Source organism: Podarcis muralis, chromosome 14 (genome assembly GCF_964188315.1).
Source record: "Podarcis muralis chromosome 14, rPodMur119.hap1.1, whole genome shotgun sequence".
In the NCBI taxonomy this organism is placed as follows: domain Eukaryota; kingdom Metazoa; phylum Chordata; class Lepidosauria; order Squamata; family Lacertidae; genus Podarcis; species Podarcis muralis.
Genome location: NC_135668.1, coordinates 31542329 through 31569310, shown reverse-complemented (window position 1 = coordinate 31569310; position 26982 = coordinate 31542329). Strand labels below are relative to the sequence as shown.

Below are 26982 nucleotides of genomic sequence, written 5' to 3'. Positions count from 1 at the left end.
TGGCTGCAGGGACAGAGGGAAGAAATCCTCCTGCATTGCAAGGGGTTGGACTGGGTGGCCCTTCAGATCCCTTCCAACTCTACAAATGTTTGTTTTTTTTAATTTAAACTGCTCTCTCCTGTTGGTTGGTTGGTTGGTTGGTTGGTTGGTTGGTTGGTTGGTTGGTTTTCACATATTACATTACAATACAAATGTACCAAAGCCAACACCATTTCCTCCCCATCCCCCCATACATTTACATTTATATTTCCTCAATCCATCATATTATTCTTTTCTCCTTCCTCCCACTTCCCTCTACAATTCACCTCTACAATTTTTTGATTCAAAGAAAGTGGTATCAAAGGTGGTGGCGGTGCTTACTTTGAAATCCCCAGATGCCTTTGCATCCTATGTGTTAGGTGCTGCAAGGGTCTGTCTGTCTGTCTGTTTCATTTATCTCCCACCCTTTTCCTCCCAGGAGCTTAAAGTACATGGTTCCCCACTCCTCATTTAATCCCTGTGAGGTTGGAGAGGCTGATGAGGCTGAGAGGCAGCTACTGGCCCAAGGTCACCCAGTGAGCTTCATGGCCAAGTTGGGGGATTTGAACCCTGGTCTTCCCCAGGTCCTTGTCCAACACTCTAACCACTACACCACAGTGGCTCTAGAATCCCAGCAAGTCTTGTATCATGATCTGCATTTGACAGTCCTTTTTTAAAAAATGAAATGTGACCCAAAGCAATTTACAAAAACATACAAACATGAAAACCAAGTGCAGTCATACCTCATGTTACGTTTGCTTCAGGTTGAGTGTTTTCAGGTTGCGTTCCGCAGCAACCTGGAAGTACCAGAAAGGGATACTTCAGGGTTTCGCTGCTCACAGATGCACAAAATGATGTCACACACATGCGCAGAAGTGGGAAATCACGACCTGCAGATGTGCAGATGTGGGTTGCGTTCCTTTCAGGTTGCGAACGGGCCTCTGGAACGGATCCTGTTTGCAACCAGAGGTAGGTAAAGGTAAAGGTACCCCTGCCCTTATGGGCCAGTCTTGCCAGACTCTAGGGTTGTGCGCTCATCTCACTCTATAGGCCGGGAGCCAGCGCTGTCCGCAGACACTTCCGGGTCACGTGGCCAGCGTGACAAAGCTGCATCTGGCGAGCAACCAGAGGTACCACTGTATTAAAAAACCCAAAGAATATGAAAAACCTACAAACACAACCAGATACCATTTGAGTGTGTGTTGTGTGTGTGCATGTGAGTGAGTGAGTGAGTGTAGTCCAACCCTTTGCAATGCAGGAATCACAAGTAAAATTTACCCAAACTCAGAAATGATGGGTGTGGCTGCTGGGGTGCTCCAGGCAAGATATCCAGCTCCATGAAAGGCTATTGAATGCCAGCAGCATTGGGAAGCATCTGAACTGGGTCCCACATGACTCCTCCCTCCAGGCGCTACCTGCCATGTGGAAGGAGCTCCCACGTCCTTTATATTGGGAATTTGCCCAGAAAGGCGAGCCCACATTATTTATGATCACGCGGAGGATGTTGCTTTCTGGAAGAGGCCTTTGTGAAGATCTCCAAAGCCTGCTTTCAGCAGAGCTGGTGGCGTCGCATAAATAGAAACACTTTCTTTCATCTTGATGTGAGGATTTTAGAATGAGCTTTGAACAATGTGCTGTTTCCAGGTGCACAGATTGCTGGCACATAGCATGCCCCTCTCCGCGCAGGAGGCACGAAATTGCTGGCTTCCTCGATGCGTTCTGCAATATATACGATGCCCAGGAAAAGGGAATGATGTCCGGTTATCAGGCAGGCTGTGGGATGGAGATCTCAGCGGGCAAGGAGATGCTGAAGGCTGCCTCTGACCTTTGGGTGGCACCAACCTTTGAACCAATGTGCAGCCTGCCTTTCTAGAACTACGTCAAAACTAGCTGGAAACGGCTTCCTAATTCTGGCAAGGCCACTGTGGACCATCTGCGATATTCTAAAGCTGCTGATCACAGCCCCACCCCACGATGTTTTAATTTCAGCTTCTCAGAAATGTCGGCAAATACATTTGGATGAGAACACAAACACTCTTTTCTCCATTCCCTCTTGGAGCAGCCGCAGCAAACGTGACTATCCCCAGCTTCCTGTTTCTACTCATCTCCTGTGATGGATTGCACAGCCCTACTTAGGTAGGGGAGACAGGAGGTGCAAAAGTTCTGACCTTCCTTTGGGGTACGAAGAGGGAAGAACAGGAAGGGAGAGTTGCTTGCAGTGACATGTGAAAAGGATCGAGGGGTCTTAGCAGACCACAAGCAAGAGTCAACAGTGTGGTACAGGGGTGGGGGTGGAGTTCATACAATTCTAGGTTGCATCAACAAGAAGTCTAGCATCTGGATCAAGAGAAGTAATAGTGCCGCTCTATTCTGCCTTGGTAAGACACCACCTGGAGGACTGTGTCCACTTCTGGGCACCACCATTTGAGAAGGATGTTGACAAGTTGGGAACTGTGCCAAGGAGGGACCAAGGTTATCTGGAAACCAAGCCTTTTGAGGAAAAGCTGAGGGAGCTGCGTATGTTTAGCCTGGAAAAGAGGAGACTGAGAGTTGATATGATAGCCATCTTCAAATATCTGAAAGGCTGTCACATAAAAAGTGATGGAAGCTTGTTTTCTGCTGCTCCAGAGGGGAGGACCAGTCCAGAAACAATAGATTCAAATGACAAGAAAGGAGATTTCGACTAAACATGGGAATAAATTTCTGACAGCTAAGAGCTGTTCGACAGTGGAATGGGGACTCCCAGCAGGCTCATTCATGTGAGGGGAAAGTGGCTAGCACCTCAGGGAGACAGGTTCTTGTACAGCCTCTCATGGCTATGCTAGGTTTCTACTTGAAATTATCTTTTTATAAAGTATAGGGGAGCATCAAAACTGTGACCCCACAATCTCTCCTCAGGTACTCCAGTCCATTCTACTGTCTCAATACTCTGCCAGCTTGCTTGAGGGCCTCTTCCCACCTTGTTGCCACTGTGAGAACAAGATGGCTGGCCTAAGATGGGGCCCCTTTGGCCTGATCCAGCAGGGGAAACCTTATATTCTTACTGCCTCATTCTGCGACATGTGTCAAAATCAGCACAAGGCTGCACTCCTACGTTAGCCTAGGAATAACTGAATTAGCAACAGATACTTCCAATAAACAGCTCCTGGGCCCGGCTGTGAATTGTGCAAGTTAATTTGGTTTGTATCTACTTGTCAGTTGTGTGCAATGTATCCTACTTCTCATAGACACAAATTCAGAGCTATACACAGTTCAGAGTGGTGTGGTGCTGGCCTCATATTGCCGCTACATTTGGCTGGCTGCTGTCTTAATGAAGACTGATGCCATGTATTTGTGCTTTGCCATTTTGATCTGTAGCAGTGTTTTATTGTCACGTGAAACGTCATAAGAAACTGACTTATGCTGCCTCAGTCCCTTGGTCCACCCAACTCACGTTTGTCTACCCTGATGGGCAGTGTCTCTCCAGAGTTCAGGCAAGGAGTAAGGACATAAGAAGAGCCTGCTGGATCAGGCCAAGGGCCCGTAAAGTGCGAAAGCCACAAGGACTGTTACCTTCAACTATGGAGGGAGATTGTAGCCATCATGGCTAGTAGCCATTGACAGCCCCCTCCTCAATGAATTTGCCTAATCCTCTTTTAAAGCCCTCCAAGTTGGTGTCTTTCACTGCCTCCTGTGGGAGAGAGTTCCGTAGGTTAACTGTGCACTGCATGAAGAGTCTCTCACATAACATCCCTGAGCTATGGTTGAGAATGAGGAATGCCTTATGGGAGCATTTGCAGCCTATAAATAATTGCTTTTAAATAAAATAATGGAATACACACACACTGACCGCTCTCTCTCTCTCTCTCTGCCCACATATTTGCAAGCTTTTTTTCCTGAGCCATAAGAGCTCTAACAAAAGACTCTAAGGATGCTGAATTCTGTGTCAAGCACCACTCAGTCAGGGATGCACTGGAGACTTGCAGCTCCAGCTGTCAGGTGAAGCAGGGCTGGTTTCCTGACGCTGTGCAAAGTGGTGCAGAAGCATGGATGGGTTCTGTCTTGCAGGGGGCAAATGATGCCTCCGAGCTAGAGTCTGAATTAAAGCACTGTGAATAAATTGTTAGCTGTAGGGGACAAAGCAGAGCAGCCTAGAGGCACTCTAGGGCATCCTCCTCAACCAAGAGGGAGCTGGCATCCAGAATCTTCGAAATGCAGTGTCTGTTCTATGCATTGCAAGCACACGGGCTCCAAATGCATCATCCTCCATGGTTCTGCCCATTCTCTCTTGCTGCCCTGGGATCTGAAGCCCAAACACATGCAGGAGGCCACCTGGCTCCAAAACCCTCCTCAGGACCCCATGTTTGGCATGAGGCTGCCAGTTCATGCCCTCAGCCCTCATCTTCAGCTGAAGAACAGGCCACAGCAACAGTTTTGCACATGGAAGATCCCTGTTTCAATCCCTGGCATGCCCCCTGCCTGAAACCCCGGAGGGCTGCTGCCAGCCAGTGATGACAATACTGAGTTAGGTGTGCCAGTGCTACAAATCTATACACAATGAGGGTATTTTATTCTACAAAGCAGCACAAACTCAAGACCCCAGTGCATATAAAATGGTGCTTTGCTGTCCTCGCAAACATACTATAGTATATATACAATAGTAATGGTAAAGCAGCTAGAATTAGCTTGGAAAATATAATTTCTGTCCCTATTGCAACACAGCATAAAATAGTCCTGAGCAATTGAGTGCTGGTAATCAGCTGCTTCAATGCATCATCTGCCCTTGTTGAAGTGTATATTGCAGTTCAGCCTTCCAGGTGTTAAGAGCATAAGAATATGAGAAGAGACTGCTAGATCAGGCCAATGGCCCATTTGGTCCAACATCCTGTTCTCACAGTGGCCAACCAAATGCCCCAATTAGCAGAGACATCACCTTGCCAACAAAGGTCCGTATAGTTACAGCTATGGTTTTCCCAGTAGTGATGTATGGAAGTGAGAGCTGGACCATAAAGAAGGCTGATCGCCGAAGAATTGATGCTTTTGAATTATGGTGCTGGAGGAGACTCTTGAGAGTCCCATGGACTGCAAGAAGATCAAACCTATCTATTCTTAAGGAAATCGGCCTTGAGTGCTCACTGGAAGGACAGATCATGAAGCTGAGGCTCCAAGACTTTGGCCACCTCATGAGAAGAGAAGGCTCCCTGGAAAAGACCCTGATGTTGGGTAAGATGGAGGGCACAAGGAGAAGGGGATGACAGAGGATGAGATGGTTGGACAGTGTTTTCGAAGCTACCAACATGAGTTTGACCAAACTGCGGGAGGCAGTGAAATACTGGAGTGGCTGGCATGCTCTGGTCCATGGGGTCACGAAGAGTTGGACACGAATAGACGACTAAACAACAACAACAGAAGACCACAAGTGGGACCCAAGCAGAAGAGCACTTCCCCCTGCCTGCTATGGTTTCCAGCAACTGGTATTCAGAAGCATTGCTGTCTCCATTGATAGAGGCAGAAGCATAGCCATTGTAGCTAGAAGCCATTGACAGCCTAATCATCCATAAATTTGTCGAATCCTCTTTAAAAGCAATCCAAGTTAACAGCTGCCACTGCCTCCTGTGGAAGTGAGTCCCATAGTTTAACTACATGCTGCATGAATAAGTTTTCTTTTCTCAGTCCTGAATCTTCCAGCATTCTTCATTGGACATCCACCTGTTCTAGTGTCAGTGTTTTCAGCTACAACTCCCATCAGGCCACACCAGCAATTTTGAAGCTGTTGGGAGCACAGCTAGCTGTGTTGGCTGAGGCTGATGGGAGTTGTAGTCCAAAACATCTGGAGGGCAGCAGATTGGGAGCGCAAGGGAGGCAGCTGTAGTCTCTTGCTGTAGAAAATTCCCAGTGTTACTTGTCAAGGGCTATGTATTACTGACAGCACTTTTGGCAGAGGTGAGATTTGCACTGGAGACCTCCTCGCTTGTGTCTCTGTCGTTTTAGCCACTTCACTGCAGTTAAGTTCCTATAAGTGTCACTGGACCCAGAAAGAGGCTTGTTTTACCCACTCAGCCTTTAAACCAGAACCCTCTTTCATATCCCCTTGGTTTATCTAGCCTTTTGCATCCCTTGCTATCTGTCTCTTATCTTGGGGCCAGAGCCGTGTACCACCATCACCAGGATATTAATGTTTCTTCCGAGTCTCTGGGTTCACTTTTTATTTTTCCTGCCCCGCTCGCTGGAGAGTTGGGGGCGGGGGGGGGGGGGGGAGAGATGTAACTTGGCTGCTTGGAAGGCACATCCCAGCGATAAAGAGCAATAATTCATGCCTCGTCCCTTTCTCGCGGAACGTGCCGTTTCATTAACTGAAGCCTTCGGAGCCGGACACTGCCAATTCCCTCCCTGTTCTTGGTGTTAATGAAAAAGAGATTCTGAATGGAGATGGCTCCTTGCTAAACCGGGTGGCCAGTCTTTGCACTTAATTGCTTTTACAGCGTCAGGTTTGCAGAGATTGCCCTCAAAGTACAAAGCTGCCTTTCTTACCTCTTCATGGTGCCGGGTAAAAGCAGCCCCACATCTTGCCTAACCTCTGATCCACTTTCAGCTGTAGAATGGGAGTCGTTTGCATCCATTTTTATCACTTGTGCCTTCTTTAAAAGCATTCATGAACCAGAACGGGGTTGTTGTTGTTTTGTTTACTTACTTACTTACACACACACACACACAATGTATAATAGCAGATACCACAAAAAAATAAGAGTAGGAAAGGATGACTAGAACTCAACATAGAGGACCAAATTTCCATACTAAAATTGAACATAATAAATTAATATTACAAGGTTCCAAGTAACACAAATGGGTTTACATTATTCCAGTACATTGTGAGACTACTCCATTTCTTGATAAAAACTTTTTGTTGTTGCCTGCCCTCTCTGTTTCTCACTTAACCATGCATCCTAAGTCCCAAATTGTTGTTATCCATTTTCCCATTGTTTATGTTTTCATTTTTTCCCCATTTCAGACAAATAATCATTCCGGCAGCAGCTAAGAGATGTTGCATTAATTCCCTGTCCGCTATTAATTCAGTTTCTTTAACATAGTCAAATAGGAAGACTAGAGACTCCGTGGGCAAAGCATAGCCAGTTGTTACTTCCATTGCCATTGCTATATCTCCCCAGAGTTTTCTGCTTTTGGGACATGCCCAGAATATTTGCCATATCCCAGCATTTGCAGCTTTGCAGGCATCCCTGACTGTTCTATATATCCAGTTAAGACATTGCAGTGTCAGGTGAAGGGGAATGAATGTCGCCCACCTTACTCAAATAGTTCTCTATTTAACAAATAAATGTGTTTTTTCCCTCCCTCTGTCTCTGTCTCTCCAAGCTCATGACCAAGCATCCAGCAAAGCGTTTGGGGTGCGGCCCTGAAGGAGAGCGCGATATCAGGGAGCACGCTTTTTTCCGCTACATCGATTGGGACAAACTTGAACGGAAAGAGATCCAGCCTCCTTTCAAGCCCAAAACTGTAAGTTCCTCCCCTCCCGTCTCACTGCCACATTTCTCTTCTTCCAGCAGAGATACTCGCTTTGCATCTGCAGTGTACATTTCAAGCACTCTTGTGCCGCTTTCGACGCTTCCCCCAAAGACACCTGGGAACTGCAGTTTGTCAAGGGCGCTGGGAATTGCACCTCTGCAAAGGATTTTCCTAACAACTCCCTGCACCCTTTAACAAACTAGAGTTCTTGGGATTCTTTAGGGGAAGCCGTGGCTGTTTAAAGGGGCATCAGGGTGCTTGGAATGCTGGATGTGGATGAGGCCAGTTATCACAGCCCCTCCTTGACCTGGACAATAACATGTCCCCTTTCTTATAGCCGTGACTATGTCGGTGTCCTGCATTAAGGACTGCTTTCTGTTGACTGGTCCACACATGCAGGATGTGAGGTGGTCATCCTGTGGGTGCGCAGACTGCAGGATGGGGGCTCACATGATGGGAATATCCTCCATAAGGGGTGCAAACTTGAATAAAATATTGGAGGGGCAGGTGAGCCCCGCCCCACATAATCAATCACAAGACATGGCACATACACACCATTTGAATGGCAATGCATATCAACGGGGGGGGGGCTCAAATATTTTATTGGGGGAGCCGAAGGGACCTCGGCGCCTAGGAATTGGCTCCTATGTCCTCCATACAAAAAAATAAATCCCCGGTACATATTGGGTAGAAAAGGTCTACCCTAGTTTTCTATTTGACATCCTAATGAAGGAGTCTTTTGAGGGAGGCATTCAGTCAGAGATGCTGGCAGCATCCTATGAACTTTGATTCATTCACTTCCCACCTGCAGCTGAGATGCAGGTTGGTGGCCTCAACCGCTGCTGTTTGCAAGAACTGGGCCTGGGTTGATTTATAGTTCTCTGCAACTCCACAAAACAGCTATGATGTGGGGAGCAGAGTTCCCGGCTCTCTTTTCCAAGGCAAGGCATGGGATGTCCCTGTACCCGCTCCGAAAAGCTTGCCTGGTACGTGCGTGTTCTCTGAGAAAGATGCGCCTGTGATCACTTTCTTGCATTAGCTCTAAGTGCGTTCGGCTTGAGAAGGCCACGTGGAGATGCCAAGGTCTCCTGAAAGTCGCCCATGGGAGGCATAGACAACATAACCTTTAGCCAGTCTATGGAAAACACTCTGCTGGTTTCCGTCTGGCCAAAATGCCACTCTTAAATCACAAGCCTGCAGAGAGGCAGGAGCAGCCCTGGTACCAGAAGTGGGGTTTCATTAACTCAGGCTACATGGGAGCCTTAATCCATGTTCTGCTCACCGGGGGGGGGGGGGGCGGGGGATGGAGAGAAAGGACAGGGACAAAAGGTCCTTCCTTTTTTTAAGAGTTTTGCAACTGGCATCCAACTGAGACTGTTAGACTTCTGAACGTTCAAATCACCATTGGCTTTTCTCACCGGCTTGTCTGTTGGGGTCTCCTATCCTGGGCCCCATCTCTGCAACCAGCACTTGAGTTGGAATCCGTTCCCCCCCCCCCCAGCGCCTCTCTCTTTCTCTTGGAGAAGGGGCTGAGAAAAGGTCCTTTTTGCTCCCTCGGAACCTCTAGCTCAGCAACTGCACTGTACGCCTGAATCATTCATGACGTGGTAATTCACTCAGCAGGTAAAAGGCAGGCAGGCAGGCAGCAGTTTGAATAGTTTATGAGCAGGCGCCAAAAGCCGGGGAGAATTCTTATCCCAAAGAGGACCTGGTGTTCGGCCAGTGTTTCTGCACCCGATCCCCAGATAATGGCATTTTCTGCAAACTTCTAAAAGGAAAGGGAATGCACTCCCCAACTTTGTACAACCACACTTGGAATCCTACTGTACAGTTCTGGTTGCCTCGCCCAAAAACGGGTACTGAAGAGTTGGGAAAGGTTCAGAAAGGGGCAATTGAAATGATGAAGAGGATGGAGCCTCTCTCTGAGGAAGAAAGATTGCAGCCGATGGGACTTTTTAGTTTAGAGAGAAGGGAAGTAAGAGGCGACTTGATGGAAGTTTGTAGAATTATGCATTGTTTGGAGATAGTGGATAGAAAGAAGTTTTTCTCCCTCTCTCCTAATACTAGAACTTACTGAAGCTGAATGTTGGGAGATACGGGACACATAAAAAGAAGTAATTCTTAATGCAGCACATAGTTGAACTATGGAACTCGCTGCCACATGAGGCAGTGATGGCCACCAACCTAAGGTAAAGGTAAAGGGACCCCTGACCATTAGGTCCAGTCATGACCAACTCTGGGGTTGCAGCGCTCATCTCACTTTATTGGCTAAGGGAGCCGGCGTACAGCTTCCGGGTCATGTGGTCAGCATGACTAAGCCGCTTCTGGCAAACCAGAGCAGCACACAGAAACGCCGTTTACCTTCCCACCAGAGAGGTACCTATTTATCTACTTGCACTTTGACGTGCTTTCAAACTTCTAGGTTGGCAGGAGCAGTGACCGAGCAACGGGAGCTCACCCTGTCGCGGGGATTCGAACTGCTGACCTTCTGATTGGCAAGTCCTAGGCTCTGTGGTTTAACCCACAGCGCCACCCACGTCCCTGGCCACCAACCTAGATGGCTTTAAATGAAGACTAGACAAACTCTTGGACAAAAAAAGCTGTTGGTGGCTACTAGCCAGGATAGCTGTGCTCTGCCTCTGTGGTCAGAGGCAAGAATGCTTCTGTATGCCAGTTGCTGAAAACCACAGCAGGGGCAAATGTTGCTCTTGTGCTTAAATACTGCTTGTGGGTTTCCTGCAGGCATCTGCCTGGCTGTGGTGAGAAAAAGATGCTAGACTAGATGGGCCGTTGGCTTGATCCAGCAGCTTCTTCTTATGTCCTTATTGTCAACTTCCAGTCATCTAGCTGTATCTCAGTGGCAAAGTACCTGCTGTGCATTCAGAAGGCCCCACGTTCATTCTTCAGGTAGGGCTTTAAGTGACTCACAACTGAAAATCACTGCCAATCACTAAGTTAGATGAGAAGAAGAAGAGTTTGGATATGATATCCTGCTTTATCACTATCCGAAGGAGTCACAAAGTGGCTAACATTCTCCTTTCCCTTCCTCCCCCACAACAAACACTCTGTGAGGTGAGTGAGGCTGAGAGATTTCAAAGAAGTGTGACTAGCCCAAGGTCACCCAGCAGCTGCATATGGAGGAGCGGGGAAGCGAACCCAGTTCACCAGATTATGAGTTTACCGCTCTTAACCACTACACCACACTGGCTCTCCTCTGTATGAGACAGCTTCCTGTGTTCCTACATAGAAAAGCCATGTCTCAGAGGTGGAGGACATCTGCATTATATGCAGGAGGTCCCAGGTTCACAACCCTGATAGTTCCAGTTAGGGTTGGGAAGGTCCTCTGGGGATCTGCTGCCAGTCAGTGTGGACAGTATTGAGCTGACTGGATCAGCAACTCGGTATAAGGCAACTTCCTATGTTTCTCTCTTTTTTCATGAGCTGGTTTGGTTATTGCTGGACTCTCCCTTTCCTCTTTCTGACTTTTCTGCCTCCTGTTCCCAAGTCAAGCACTCCCTGCATCTCTCGCTCCTGCAGTCTTTTTACTTTGAGTGCCTGGTTCCTTGTGCTGCACCTGACAGCGGCCAGCGCTGTTCCTTGAAGCACCCCCAACCCCTCCTCTCCCCAATAATCTGACAGATTGGTTGTGTTTGTGTAGAAGTGGCTGTTCTGACAGGGTCGTGCATGGCTGATCTTTCGCGGCCATCCCTGCATACCAAGTGGCTTGGAGCAAACCTGACGCCAGCTCTCCTTGAGATAATTATGGGCTGGTGGTGGTGGTTGGTTTTTTAAAAAATCAAATTACCGTATTTTTTGCTCTATAAGATGCACCAGACCACAAGACGCACCTAGTTTTTGGAGGAGGAAAAGAAGAAAAAATATATTCTGAATCTCAGAAGCCAGAACAGCAAGAGGGATTGCTACGCTGTTCTGGCTTCTGGGATAGCTGCGCAGCCTGCATTCGCTCCATAAGACGCACACACATTTCCCCCTTACTTTTTAGGAGGGAAAAAGTGAGTCTTATAGAGCAAAAAATACGGTACTTCTTTACATAGAAGCCAGGGCTTGGAGAGCCTGTGTGATCTGAAGGCAAAGCTCAGGCAAGGGGGATGCAGCACTTTCTTACAAATAGTTGCAAAATATATAGTGCAATCCTAGAGGTGTCTACGCAGAAGTAAGCACCATTGAGTTCAGTGGGGCTTACTCCCCAGTAAGTAAACATGGGATTGCAGTCTTCATTACAGAGCGATGGCCTCTTTGGATGTAGGGCTTAGATGTTTCAAAGGGCGGGGTGTTAAATTGCTCCCACTGAAAATGGCAGGCCTGTGTTTTTATTGATTTATTGATTTATTAAATTTCTATCCCCCCAGCCTTCCTCCCTAAAGGTGTACAGGGTACAGTACAACAGAAACAAAATAAAACATACTTTATAACAATTTAAAAGCATCTCAAAATGTTTAGAGCATCTGTAGGGAAAATTAAAAGCAATCACATCCCCTCAGTTCTTTTTATTTAATTTCACGGCTGCCGTGCCCATGGAAGCAGGAATGCTTTTCCGCTACTCCTCAAAGCCAGTAGTGAGGGAGACAGATGAGCCTTCTCAGAGAGGATGTCCTGCAAATGGGAAGCACCACTGAGAAGACCCTACCACACTGAACGCCAACCACGCAGCAGCCAGAGGCAGCCCCCAGCCAACAGGGCCTCCCCTGTGTTGATTCCTGCACCGCTCTGCCCCATAACATTTGGGGCCACTGACCATATGCTCTGACATCCCATTCTCCATTTCTTTGTGCCCTTCCCTTCTCTGCTACATCCTTGGCAGCAGCTGGTGAGGAAAGGGAGGATTTGGTCATGTCAGGGTGCAAGGTGAGTAACCCTAGGTGTTATGGGGGAAAGTGACTCAGCCCAGGGATGCTAACTTTTGGCAGCATTCCTTAATGTTGCATGATTTAAATGCCTCTTAATCAACAAAAACCCCTAGGTGCCAGCCAACCTGGTGCTCTCCTGATTTTTTTTACACTTTTACACTATAACCTCCAGCCACACACATAAGGAAGAAGGCATGGAGACCCATCTAAGAGATTTGGACTACAGATCCCTTCTGCCTGTGCTGGCAGGGGCTGATGGGAGTTGTAGTCCAAAGCATCAGGAGGGCACCAGGTTGGGGAATCCTCTTTTGGGAGTTTCATGCAGTTGCATCCCAAGAGGTATCTTTGACCTCATCTAAAGTTGCAAATAGGAAAATGCTTCTCCCACCCCCATTTCCACAACAAATGCTGGTCAAATGCCTGAAGGTTAGAGGTGGATCTTGAAGGCAGAAGTTTCCGAAGCCCTCTCATTAATTTCAGTGGGTTTACTCTGAGTAGAGCTTAGTTGGAGATATCCCTAGATTTTCTTCTGTCTTTGCAAGGGGTTGGTGTTTTTTTTAATTGCTCAGCTATATAATTAGTGGGGCTGCAAGCTGTAATCATTTTAATAGGCAGATTAATCAACTCATGTGTTAGTTGTTTAATCAGAAGGGGCCAATTTTAATGGGCAAGGGCAAACTCTTATTAGTGGGGGCTGAATGTCAAAGGCACACTTCTAATTACAAAGCCACCAGAAAGAAAGAAAAAGCCCAACAGTCCTGACCTGATAGTACTGAGTGATGGCTTTTTATTAATTTGTAAATTATCTCCCCAAAGGCAGCGATATGCAGACTTATTGATTTATATGAAGTGGCCTAGATCCCTCTTTCCTTTATGAAACGATTCCAAAGTGGCTCCCGTGATAAAATGAAATGCAATGCATTCAAAAGAAATCCAATATAACATGACTAAAGAAACCAAATTCCGACAAGAAAGCATCAATCACGGAAGCAACAGTGCTAAAATAATGAAATCTGGGGGGGAAATCCATCAACCAAGGACAGCCACATCTTGGCCAAAATTCCAGAAGGAATGGGGGGGCTCGTTGAAATCATACTCAGAGCAAACCTATTGAAGCCCATGGGATTAAGCTTGTTTTAATCACCAAATGCCATGCCTCTTCTGGTTCTGGGAGACAAGCGGGATGGGGAGCTTGTCGCAGCAGGAGGGAGAGCCATGCGTCCCTCTTCACAATGCACGGCCCATCTTTGCCTCTTGGTCTTCCTCCCCTTCTGCTTCTGTATCTGAGTCTGAACTGCCCTCTGCCACAGACTCTCCCCACTCACTACTGTTACCTCTTCAGCTTCCAACACCTTCTTCTCCCAGTCTGCCCTCTCTTCTCCCTCTGGCCACTCATAGTTGTCCCCCCACTGCTCCCCAGGCTCTGAGCCTTCTTCCCTTGGGGCTTCCGCAGCTGGTTCCTCCCAGCCAACCAGTCCATGACAGGCTTGCTGCTTGCTGGATCAATCAATACAGTTAAGAGTTTGCAGCTTGTGTGGGGTGCAGCTGGCGAGTGAAAGTGTTTATTTCTGGATGGAGCTGCATAACGCTTTGAGGAACGAGGGTCAGTGGTCACATCTCATCCGTACAAAGGGCAAAAGCTGAATTACATTCTGTGGGAAAGCAGAAACATGCTCGCGCACACCCCAGGGGTCCGGTTCTTTTAAATATGCACTGCAGCACCCCATCAAGGTCATTGCAGGCAATGGCGCTGGAGCTGCAGCCGTCATTGTGAGCTTGCAGCCCTCACATTCTGCATCTCAGATGGTCCTAGAAATCTCAGCCGTTTCTAGGAGTTTTGTTAAGGATCAACAGCTGAAGCCCTGGTAGCTAAATGCTTCACTCCATCTCTGAATACCAGTTGCTGTTGGGGGGGGGGGTGTATCACAGTAGTTCCCAAACTCTTTCACACACACCCTGGTTCCATAAACTCATCCCCAACATTCTTCAGAACAGTGGTTTGCATGACCCACTAAAGAAGATAATAACCCAATAAAATTCAAAAGTGACAATTAATTGTACACTTATTCAAAATACTGCTAAAACCATTTAGTTTAACTAATTCAACAAGACTGATGTACTTGATCCAGTGATGCCAACTTTTCAAAGTCTGATAGTCCTCTACAGCTCCCCCGGCCACCCCCTTGCCTCTTACCTGCCCCCTAAGTAATCCTGCCTCCCACTTTGAGAACCACTGATGGTTGATCTTGTTGGAATACCTAACCATCATGCCAACCTCCTCCAGCCTCGTGCTGTTGAGATGTCTTGAACGACAACTCCCATCAGCCCCAGCCAGGATGATGGCACTGTAGTAATCCAAAACACCTGGGAGCTGTACTTCCCAGAACATCTGGGCAGCACCAGGTTGGTGAAGGCTGTGTTGCAAGTGCAGAAAGCCTTTCCTAGTACAGTCCTCATTCTGAAACAGGGAGGAGGAGGAGAGACACAGCCCTCATCCTTTACCGCCAGTGTTGTCAGGCGCCCTGCCTGATGTCTCTGCTGCACCAGGTGCTTCTGAAGCTAATAGGCAGTGACAAGTGTATTTTCAAAGGTTTAGCTGCACGTCCAGGAGCAGGCAGAGCTGGCAGGCGTGTGAGGCTTACAGAAGCAGGTAGAGCTTCCTGCCACACTGCTGCCTGGCCTAGGCTTGCCTTTTTCCTCTTCTGTTTCGGATGCTAAACCCAGTTTCAAGACAAAAAAAATTCCTTCCAGTAGCACCTTAAAGACCAACTAAGTTAGTTCTTGGTATGAGCTTTCGTGTGCATGCACACTTCTTCAGATACCAGATCGTGTGCATGCACACGAAAGCTCATACCAAGAACTAACTTAGTTGGTCTTTAAGGTGCTACTGGAAGGAATTTTTTTTGTTTTGACTATGGCAGACCAACACGGCTACCCATCTGCAACCAGTTTCAAGACATGACTGAGGAGGGCTCCGTTTTTGGAGCATAGGACCATAGGAAGCTGCCTTATACTGAATCAGACCATTGGTCCAGCCAGTGGTGCTGCATCCTTTGCCAGCACACTGGGTGAGAGTGGGGACAAGGCATGGAGGGTTCACGAGACTGCACTGCACTGCACTGCCTGCCCATGCAGCAAGGAGCCCGGCTGGCCAATTCTTAAATTTTATATGCCACTAGAACATAGAAAAACCTCAAGATGGTTTACAAAAAAGACAAAACAATAAGAAGAATTAACAATAATGTAAAACTTGCAGGGAGTCAAAATAACAATAGACTGAGAACAGATTAAAACTCACATCAACTTTTGAAACATCTGGGTAGGCTTGTCTAAGCAAGAATGTTTGTAGCAGGCACCAGAAAGAGCACAGCGAAAGTGCTTGCCTGATGTCAATAGGCAGGGAGTGCCAAAGTGTAGATGCTGTCCGACTAAAAAAACCAATATTGACAATAGGTTGGAGGGGACTGGCCTAAAGAATCTTATAGGATGATAATTTATTATGGCCAGTAAATAACCATTCTGCATTTCATTTCCCTCTCCCCAAGCCCAACCTACGAATGCTTGTCCACAGAAACACTTGCCCATTTTGCTGCTAGGTAAACCGTTTTTCAGGTCAGCTAGTTTGGTGAACCTCCAAGGCGGTAAGCAAACATAAAGAGCCACCATGAATGCCTCTTGGCAATTATTCCCCATGTTCAGATTTGATCCATGGATGGTGCTGCTAAGTAGGTGCTTTCCATCTGTCTTAAGGGGGTTGATTCCTACAATGCAGGCAATTGAGCTAGATGACCCTTGCAGTCCCTTCCAACTCTACAGTTCTGTGATTCTATGATTATGATGTGGTATCACACACACACACACACACACACACACACACACGCCTGCATGGAAGCAAGGGCTCTTGGGAACAGCGCGGGGGCACATGAGCTGTTCAATCATTTTGATTTCCGAATGTCATTCTCCGTGAGACTTGCCGCTGTCAGGTCGGGTTAGAGGAGACGAATGTCTTTGAAGCTGTCTTCTGGGACGTGAATCATGTGGAAAAGAAGTTCTCCGCAGTTGCAGACTTGTGGCTTGTGGAGAAGGCGCTTGAAGCAGATTTCAAAAATGTCCAAGGCTTAATAACCACCACCCCCAAAAAATAGCTGCTTAAAGAAAAACACAGACATCCAGGCAGGCAGCCAGCGACCTTTTACAGCCGTTCTGCACATCCAGCTCTTAGAGACCCTGTGAATGTTTCTTGGGAAGATAAGCTTCAGTGCACGTCCTGATAAAACTCCTCCTCTTGCAGCTGTGAGCTGCAGACTCCGCTATCCAAAATGAAAATGGCAAGAGCAACCTTGCACCTTTGTTACAGGATTGCTGTTTGGCTCCTGCACTCAAAGGGGGGGGGGGGATAAAGAGGGGCTCCTCCTCCTTCCCCAAACATGCTTTGCTTTCCCACCGGCCCCTGAGTAAGAGTGACACTTGTCACACTATAGAACGCTGCAGAATCTCCAAAGCACTTCCCTGACATGGTTTTAGAGATTTTCCCGATAACGCTCTTTGGTAGATCATTATTGAAGAGGGAAGAAGTGCAGGCTGAGAGCTTGCCCAGACTGGGGAAGGGCCATTGGCAGGGCACCTGTGTTGTAAACCCAAACCACAGTCGCAGAGCTGGAGGAAAGCTTGTGGGAGTTTGTGAGACATGGGAGTCCCAAGGAAGGATCCAAAAGACACCAGACTGGCCAGTTCTAATGCTTTTATTGAAGAAAGGCATAGGTTTAGAGCACAGCAGTTCCCCTTGGTCCAGCTCAAAGCCTTCCATGGGACGGCCTCCACAGCAAAGAGATGGCCAGGGTGCAGGTGGCCAGTACCCAAAACATTACAGATAGTTCCTCTTCTGGGCTCAGAGCCCAACATCCCAGTTCCCACGCATAAGGGTACCATCAAAGCAAGCCAATTAGTACATCAAAGCAGGCATATCTAAACATGTATGAGCCCAGAACCACAGCGGCTTTTGATTAATGAAAAGGTTGTCTTGAGTGCCAACATGGCGTAAGCACAGCTTCTAAAGCTGTTCACCTTCGATACAGAACAACCTGCTTTGCGTGCAGAAAGTCCCGGGCATCCCCAATGGTATCTATAGGAAGGGCTTCGAAAGAGTCCCTGCCTCAAACCCTGGAAACCCACTGCCAGCCAGTGTAGACAACACTGGGCTAGATGGACCATTGGTCTGACTTGGTATATGGTATCTTCCCGTGTTCCTAGTTGGGGCATGATTGAGATTAGAACCAGGGCTTGCCTAGGAGCCTATCTAAGGAGAGACCACCCCTGAAAAGGCCCCTCTCCTTTTATTTATTTCAGCAGGACCAGATGTCTAGAAGTTAGCAGCCCCCACTGGCCTTAAGAAATTGGGTTCTCCTTGTGGCAGGGGGCATATCCAGGTCTCAGGCTATCTGTGCTTCCAGAGACCACAAGCCAAAACACAGCATAACTGCTCTTCTCATATTTTCAATAGGCCTCTTTGGTGATGCGAATTAGCTCTTGGATTTTCCAGGCATAGGGTTCTATCCAACACTCTCTGTCCTCTAGTGCAAAGTGAGTTTTAATGTTGCACAACAGATGAATCCGACGCCATACCTGCACTAACAGAAACTGATTGCACCACGGATTTCGCAATCTGTTGTGCCACAAAGTTGCCAGCAACCTTCTTGTGCGTTATCTCGTGCAACAACATTTCACTGGTGCTAAACCAGTGGAACAAGTATGCTGCTAAGTGACTTTAACCTAGCGCTAGATTGGATACAGCTGCAGGTTCTAAAAGAATCCAACCTTTCCTAAGATTCCCAAAGTATCCAAGGGACTTCCTTGGAAGGTGTTAGACTCTCCTTCATTGGAGATTTTTAAGCAGAAGTTGGGTGGTCATCTGTCAGGAATTATTTAGCTGCAATTCCTGCATGGCAGGGGGTTGGATTAGATTATCCTTGGGTACCTTCCAACTCTAGGTAAAAGGTAAAGGGACCCCTGACCATTAGGTCCAGTCGTGGCCGACTCTGGGGTTGCGGCGCTCATCTCGCTTTATTGGCCGAGGGAGCCAGCGTTCAGCTTCCGGGTCATGTGGCCAGCATGACTAAGCCACTTCTGGCGAACCAGAGCAGCGCATGAAAATGCCATTTACCTTCCCGCTGGAGCGGTACCTATTTATCTACTTGCACTTTGACATGCTTTCGAACTGCTAGCTTGGCAGGAGCTGGGACCGAGCAACGGGAGCTCACCCCATTGCGGGGATTCGAACCGCCGACCTTCTGTTCGGCAAGTCCTAAGCTCTGTGGTTTAACCCACAGCGCCACCCGTGTCCCTACCTTCCAACTCTAGCTCTAAATGTCTCTGCTGAAATCAGACCTCAGTCAACACTACCTCCAATGGTTATGGGGAGTATACCAGTATTTCACTGGTAGACAAAATGATTATGCTTTCCATGGGAAAGGTTGTGAGTTCAATCTCTGGTTATGGCCAGTTAGAGAGAGAGAGAGAGAGAATACCTTTTTTGCCCATGACACTGGAGGGCCAATACCCCTCAGAGGTGGCGTTAATCTGCTTGATGGGCAAATATTGGAACCTGGTACGAGGCCACTTTCTGGGTTCCAGTGGACTCAGCATGATGGGAACAGCTTTCTGCTTGGATCTCTGGAAAGGAAGGTTGGTGCTGTGGCACCTTTTGCTGAAAGATCATGCGGTGGTCGTGGGATTTGGGGAAGGAATATGTGGACCCCAGAGTAGCCTCCTTTCCCTGCTACAAGCTCCCAGTTGTGAGAAGCTGAAGAGGCTTGACAGTTTGCAAGTGTTTGCCTTGAATAATTAATTTTTTTTAAGAGCCTGCTGTTACGTTTATTAAAAATGCAAATTGTTTTTCTTAGCAAATGAAAGTTAAATACCATGCAGGGGGTAAAAAAACAGCGGTGAAAAAAGCTGCTGCCTGGGATGAGTGGCTACTTTTTAAAAACTGTGTGTGTGCGTGAAGGAGGGATGTACGGTACTTCTAAGCGCCTCCATTTCCTCTGAGGGCATCACGCCAAGAGAGCAAGGCTTAGATGGTCCGTTTGATATGAACAACAGTTCAGTCACCATTAAAGGGAAGCCATTAATGCTGACGCTGACAGGCCCTTTGATTGGCAGAGTCGAATCCCATAGAAGATGTTCTTGTGTTCCCTTAAAAGCATCCTCTCTGAGCTTGCAATGTATGAGCTAGACACTTAAAGGTCCTCTTTTCAGAGCTGATAGATCGAGACCCAAACAGCCCAGTAGGCAAAGGCAAAGGCTTGGATTATAGGGATTTGGGTGGGGGGTGGGGGGGCAGGGAGATAATTTTTCCTGTTCTCTTGTTACTTTGGATGTACTCAATTTGCAATTGCCGGCCAGTGAACGAACTGAAGCACATGGCTATCCTTGGAACTCCACACTGCTCTGAATTTTATGGTGCAGTTCTCTAAAAATGGATATCCTGGTGACAATAATGTTCAAAACTACCTTGTGTTGGGAAAATTGGTTGCAAAAAATGCTTGCATTGAATCACATGCAAAAATGCGCACTCTCGGGGAAATGCAAACAAATTTTCATGCAGACTTCTTTTGGGGGGTTGGTGGAAATCACAAATTAATGGGAAAAACTTGGGAAACAGAGGGAAACTGAAACTATGCTGGAATTCTTCTTTAATCATTGGTTCTTACAAACAATGGCCCTCAGCCGCCAAAACTTGGTTTGTCTCAAAATGGGTGTGCCGTAAGTGTTTTCATGAAATGAAATCTTGAGAACTTGCATAAGTGGTGCTGCTCAACGAAATGACTCAGCAGATGCACCAAGCTATCACAGTAATGACTGGTTGATCAAACTCTTCCTCCAAGGAATCCAGCCTCAAAGTAGACATTATAGTGTCTGCACTTGCGATCTGCTGTGGGGACGAGGGGATCGCATGACTGCAGTCACACCTGGCTTGCTATCTCGACCAGTTCGGTCCTCCCTGCCATGTGTGACATCGTCCTTTCCTCGGTTTCCTTCCCTTCCAGAAGCAGCCATTCATGTGAGGTGGGGTGGGGGAAGGGCCTGGAAAATATGCAAAATGAGGTCTTATGACTCAGTGTTACAGTTGGAAGAGAAGAGGGGTAAACAGACAAATGTGTCACAATGCCTAGTTTGGACTCCTTGGTAATTGAAATACTGTTGTTCACACAGCAGATTTCATGGCCTTGCTGAGGGGAGATCGGGGTGAACCTATGTGCCCGGAAGTGGGCAGTGGTTCTCAGTAGTGGTATCCCCTTGGTGCCTTGTCAGATTGAGCAGCCGGTTTTTAAAAAGGTAAAGGTAAAGGAACCCCTGACCATTAGGTCCAGTCGTGGCCGACTCTGGGGTTGCGGCGCTCATCTCGCTTTATTGGCCGAGGGAGCCGGCATACAGCTTCAGGGTCATGTGGCCAGCATGACTAAGCTGCTTCTGGCAAACCAGAGCAGAGCACGGAAACGCCGTTTACCTTCCCACCGGAGCGGTACCTATTTATCTACTTGCACTTTGACGTGCTTTTGAACTGCTAGGTTGGCAGGAGCAGAGACCGAACAACGGGAGCTCACCCCGTTGCGGGGATTCAAACCGCCGACCTTCTGATTGGGCTTAAAATGGAGCGGGGGCACAGGTCCCCGGAAGCATGTTGCTGAAATGCCAGTCTCTCTTTTTTTTGCAAGAGGGTGCGGTCTGGGGACACCTGAGGCTGCAGCCTGGCTGAAGCTAAGCGGGTGTGAACCTGATCTGTCCCTTGGATGGGAGACGATGGAGAACTCTGTGCAGGAGCAGGATATACAAGTATAATGTGTTTGTTTTTCCAAAAGAGAGATGCCACCCCGCACACACACACCTTCCCATGCATGTGGCACATTCTGGGACAGGTACGGTATTGCATGCGGCTGGTGGAGTTCTGCAAGTAATTGCCCTGTCATCTCATCCTTCTCCTACAATTACTTGCCGGGTGGCTGGCTGACAGCTTATCAGTTCCCCAGCACCTCCATGACAAAATACTCCGCGGTTGCAATCAGATCCACCCTCCTGCCAAAGGAGTCATAAGTATTTTGCATTGTTTCTTTTTTCGTTCACCTCGTTTTGCTCATTTGGAGATACTTTGCTTGACCACCAGGGGTGGGGGTGGGGTGGGGGGGCTGGAGCCTGGGACGGGGTGGGGATGTGGCAAAAAACCACCTCCGACTTTTGCATTTGGGTTGGTTTTGTTTTTTCCCTCCTCCTCCCGCTTTTCTTTCCCCCTTTTCGCCACCTACCATGAGTTCTTTTTTTCCCCTTTCATAGTGCGGACGAAACGCCGAAAACTTCGACCGGTTTTTCACTCGCCACCCACCTGTCTTAACACCACCCGACCAGGAAGTCATCAGGAACATTGACCAATCAGAATTCGAAGGATTTTCCTTTTGTAACTCTGAGTTTTTTAAAGCTGAAGTCCAGAGCTAAGTAGCCATTGTAGACCATAAGCATCACCCTCCCGCATCCATTACCATCTGCTCCCGGCAGCTGTTGTGGTGACATCCTCTGTTGCAAACCATTAGCTGTCATTATCTGAATTTATTTTGTGGTGATACTAGAATGACCATGTTTCAAAGACTGTGGGGAAAAGAAAGATGCTCCTTTCTGTAGACTTAATAACACTTGGGATGGGACACAAGGCTTGGGAAGAAAGCCAATTTGCTTCACAATCAGCCTGAGAAAACCCACCTGGTCCTTGGTTAAGAGCAGGGGGGCTGTGGCCCTCCATATGTGGCTGGACTCCACATCCCATCACCTCTGACCTTAGCCCATGCTGGCTAGGACTGCTGGGAGTTGCAGTCCAACAACATCTGGAGAGTCACGGGTTCCCCACCCTTAGATTAGGGGACAAGCAGTGGATTAATTTAATAACTTGTAAAAATCCTGCAGATGCTGCCATCCTTCTCTGCCTCTATTACGTACTTTGCAAAAGGACCGGCTGTTACTGCCTTTTCACTTTTGCAGGATGGGCTGTTTTGCTTGCTTTTACAAAATTCATTGCGGAATCCCTCCCGCATTTTTTTAAAGGGTGCTATCTCCAGAAGAAGTTGGGGGACCTTTGGGAGGAGGGATCATTCAGCACACATGAACCAGTTTCCTTTCGAGTCCTTGCAACCCGACTGAATCCAGCCTGAATGCAGATGCAGCCCACAGCCATTTTTTTTACTGCAGCTGCACAGGAACGGCTGCAGATTGCCTTTGCATTGCAAATTGACGGTGCTGAGTTTTCTCCCTTTGGTCTTGCATGTGGGGGTGCGGGAAGCACAGCCAGGATGTAGGACCCCATAAATCTCCATGAAGTGAAGGAGACTTGGGGGCGGGGCATACCTGGATCTACACATACACAAACTGAATAGCAGTTTCTGGAGGCCACAGAAGGGGAGAGGGGTCTTGTGATCGAATCCTGCTTGCTGGTTTCCTACAGGCATCTGGTTGGCCTATGGGAAATCAACTAGATGAGCCACTAGGATGTTGGACTAGGTGAGCCACCGGCCTGATCCAGCAGCATTTTCTTGAGCATTATCCCTGAGGACCCTTGGGAATTGCTGGGGAGGGGATGATCTCTTACAGAGCATTTACAGCCTCCTCATCAAACTACAGTTCCCAGGATGCTTTGGGGGAAGGGAGAGCAAGGTAAAGAGTCGGCATTAAGTACTTATTTACACAGCACATAGGCAAACTCTGCTTTTACAGGAGACAGTGATTGTCACCAACTTGGATGGTTTTAAAAGGGGATTAGACAAATACATGCAGAAGAGAGCTATTGATGGCTACTAGCCAGGATGGCTATGCTCTGCCTTCATGATCAGAGACAGCAATGCTTCTGAATACCAGTTGCTGGAAACCACAGGACGGAAGAGCAACTCTTGCGCTTGGGTCCTGCTTCTGGGTTTCCCATAGGGGCATCCGGTTGGCCGCTGTGAGAACAGGGTGCTGGACTAGATGGGCCATTGGCCTGATCCAGGAGGCTGTTCTTGGGTTCAACCTCCCCGCTTCCACTCCATGCTTCACTTTAAATTGTGCACATGCATTCCCAGAGATAACTTGACAGGAATCTGACAGGGCCTGCATTTTAACACATGGCTTGAGACGCTGTGTTGTTCATTTTGCCCCTAAGAAACTAAAGAGTGCCCTGAAACTGGATCAGACCAGAGGTCCCTCAAGTGCAACGTCTTGCTTCCCACACTGTGGGAAAATTGCATACAAAAAATGTGCATATTAGGAGATACTTGCACTCAAGGCATATCCACACTCACCTTTCTTTCCTCCGTGCTTTCCAGACACGGTCCGTACTTTAAAGCTACATGTCTGAGCGTCCTTTTGTCTCCTCCAGAGCTTTCCTCATGAAAACCCACAATCCATGGGAAACCCTAATTGCCATTTGTTGCACTTCAGCTTTAAAGAGCAGGGGTTTTTTGGTAGGGAAATCTTCATGGCCAAAAAAGGACGCTTGGACATGTAACTTGAAAGTACAGAGCTGTGCCTGGAAAGAGCAGGGTAAAAACGAAGTGAGGATGAGGCTTTAAATGGTGGTGAATTTTCTTGAGGGCTTTAAAAAATAAAAATAAAAATTGCAGACCGATTTGGAAATGTGGAGAAGTCGTCTTAAGATTGGATAAATGAGAACTTGAGGGGAACCAAAACTGGCATATTTGCTGTGCTGTAGCTTGGTGTTAGAGCATCTACTTGGCATGCAGAAGGTCAGTTGCCAATGGCATCTGCAGCAAGGGCTGGAAACATTCCCTTGTCTGAAACCCCAGAAAGCCACTGCTGCTGATCAGTGTAGACAATTCTGAGCTAGCTGGTCATGGTGGGTCTGACTCTTTGCCAGGCAGCACCATACGCTCCTCCTTAAGTTGCAGAGCTCTGGGTTGCAAGAGAGAGAGAGAGAACTTCTCACTGTCCATTTTCAGTGGTTTGCAGCCCAAAGGGGCCAGCGACATCCTGCTTCTCAGCCCAGGTTGATGCTGAGCTGGTGGCAAGCAGGGGCTTCTTCCCAAGCAGAGGCTGCAGCTCAGTGTGTGCTCCCAGAGTTTCAGGCTAATTTCTAACCACACGCAGACTGATGCCTGAGCTCCCGGGAAGAAAGAACAGTATCACACGCAGGCAGGGCTGTGTCAGTCAATTCCCTGCTCATAACCCATCAGTCGGCTACAATCTGGTCTGGCAAAGCTGAACAAGATGGCAGGATTTCCTGGGAATGCTTTGGAACCAATGGTCACCCTAGTATCTACCACTCATGTCACGGTGTCGACGTTACCCTATCCAACCTTTGTGGGTTTCTTTCCTTAAAAGTATTTGGGGTGGGGTGGGGTGCTGTCTGTCCAGTTGCCAAATCGACAAACTCCTGTCTGTTCCACTGCGCTTTACGTGTGTCAAAAACCTGAGTATTTTTACTAAAATGAAGCTGATATTTAAAAGTCCAAACAGTATTTGTGTAACTTGACTGAAGCTGTATTTTATTTTATTTTATTTTATTGTCTCAACTAATCTTCTGAAAGTAACAAAGACTTGCCACTGGAATTCTCCTTTGCCAGTAGGGCTGGCAACCTTAAAGGAAAATGAAATGGGTTCTTTTAAGACTCGGATGCTGCTCAGACACCTTTTATTCTCTCTTTGGGGGTGGGGAGGGGTTCTTCACTTACCGTTTGCTTTGAGTTGTTCATGTGCCAATTTTTTTTTCCAGATACAATTATAAAATAAAGAGTCAGAAATCTTGGTTGGAGGAAAACTCAATTTATTTGTAAACGGGACTAAATGACAGTATGGTGATAAGCATGGGGGTTACTACAGAAGAAAATTGCAAGCAGAATCACGGCTCAAATCTGTTTGCAAATGATTTACAGAGTTCAAATTTGAAAGCTTTTCCAGGTGTGGGTGCTCAGAATTATACTCCGGGGTCTAAACCAGCTTTCCAACACAACTTGGTGCCTTCCAGATGTTTTGGACTACAACTCCCATCAGCCCCAGCTAGCATGGCCATATGATGCTGGGTTCAATGTGAACTGTAGTCCAAAACATTGGGAGGGCACAAGGTTGGGGAAGCCTGAACTAAACTACTAAACTTAGCAAGTGAAGTCCTTAATGTTGTGAGCTTGAAAGTGTTCTTTCAACAAGGCCTTATTACTGCTTTTATAAAATTGTTTGATGTGATCAGTTTGTGTTTTTTTAAGGAAAAAGAAAGGAAAGTGCTCCTCTCTCCAGACTGAAATTTCAGGTCTGCATTTCAGTTTGTGGGAAAGTCTATCTAAGCAGTTTTATACACTAGATAATCTGGGTGGAAGAGCCTAACAGGTACTGATGAGCAGCCCAATCTTAAAAAGCCTTCCTCCAGGAAACTCATCACAGTGGTGGACCCTTTGAACTTCTGAGTTCATTAGGACCTTCTGAGAGAATGTAACCCATCAGGACAGGATACAAGCTATCTGTAGCATCTACATACCTGGAGCAGCCTGGTCTGGGAGCCACGAATTCACATCTTACAATGACATTTAAGCCACTTGGACTTAACATGCTTTTGGATGGATCCAGATGAACACTCTCGTCTCCATTCCCCATTAACATTGACCCAGTGCAGCAACTCTGAGGCTGGCAATCAAGTGGACCAGGTTTGCACAATAGGTGTGTCACTAGTCAACCCTTCTTGAGCAAGGTGGAAAGATCTGGGTGGTCCAATAAGCCTGCTCCTTTGCTGAGATGAATTCCATGTTCCCTGCCCTGTAAATGTATGCAAAAATTGGATGGGATCCCTGCTAGAAAGGGAAGGTGCTGTGACTTTGTCTCCTGCACAACTATTGAACAGCCGGCATAAGAAGCCATAAGGCAGGTATAGGCAAACTCGGCCCTCCAGATGTTTTGAGACTACAATTCCCGTCATCCCTGACCACTGGTCCTGTTAGCTAGGGATCATGGGAGTTGTAGGCCAAAAACATCTGGAGGGCTGAGTTTGCCTATGCCTGCCATACGGCCTAACTTCGCTCAAGCCAAAGAATGGAAGATCATACCTTTGCTCTGCAAATGAAGCAGCCTTCCTCTGCTAGGTATTTCAAAAATGTTGATGATGTTTTTGATGGGGGGGCACCCCCAAAGTGTTTGCCCCATCAGGTCCCACCTGGTCATTGCATGAGACATCAGCAGCCTGTGGTTTTGCTCTGGAGGCAGATGTCCTTGTGAGCAAATAGCAGCCTTGGGACGTATCTGGTGGTGGACTTACCTGCACTTACCTTTTGCCCCACTCTTTCCAAGTAGAAGTCCTCAATTTAAAGCTCCATGTCTGAGCACACACACTCCGGAGCTTTCCCCATGAAACCTGCTATTTAAAGCTGAACAAATGGCTATTTGGGTTTTCCCACAGAATACAATGAGCTGACTGTTGCTGCAGTCTTACACTCACTTACCTAGGAGTCAATGGGTCTGACTTGGATTGCAGTTTGGGGCTGGGAGTTAGTCTCACTGCATTTGAGTAATGGCCATGGATTGGTGACAGAGCACTTGCTCTGCATGAAGAAGGTCCCAGGTTCAATCCCTGGAAGCATCT

At 47.5% G+C, this 26982-nt stretch overlaps 2 protein-coding genes across 3 annotated transcripts in view; both read left to right on the top strand.

The window, feature by feature from the left end:
• The window catches only part of SLC5A11 (solute carrier family 5 member 11), a 342594-nt gene extending 321778 nt beyond the window's left edge, over nucleotides 1-20816 (top strand). The window contains exon 17 of the transcript XR_013390718.1: nucleotides 20721-20816. The gene's annotated coding sequence lies outside the window, so the exon portion shown is untranslated. The remainder of the gene's footprint in view (nucleotides 1-20720) is intronic.
• The window catches only part of PRKCB (protein kinase C beta), a 179274-nt gene that overhangs the window by 147203 nt on the left and 5089 nt on the right, over nucleotides 1-26982 (top strand). The window contains exons 16-17 of one of the 2 annotated variants that reach the window (XM_028705261.2): nucleotides 7369-7509; nucleotides 21714-25164. In XM_028705261.2, coding sequence (XP_028561094.2) covers nucleotides 7369-7509; nucleotides 21714-21872 — 300 coding nt within the window. In that variant the 3' untranslated portion in view covers nucleotides 21873-25164. Of the gene's footprint in view, nucleotides 1-7368; nucleotides 7510-21713; nucleotides 25165-26982 lie in introns of those variants that run through there. The other variant, XM_028705262.2, reaches the window with a different exon arrangement.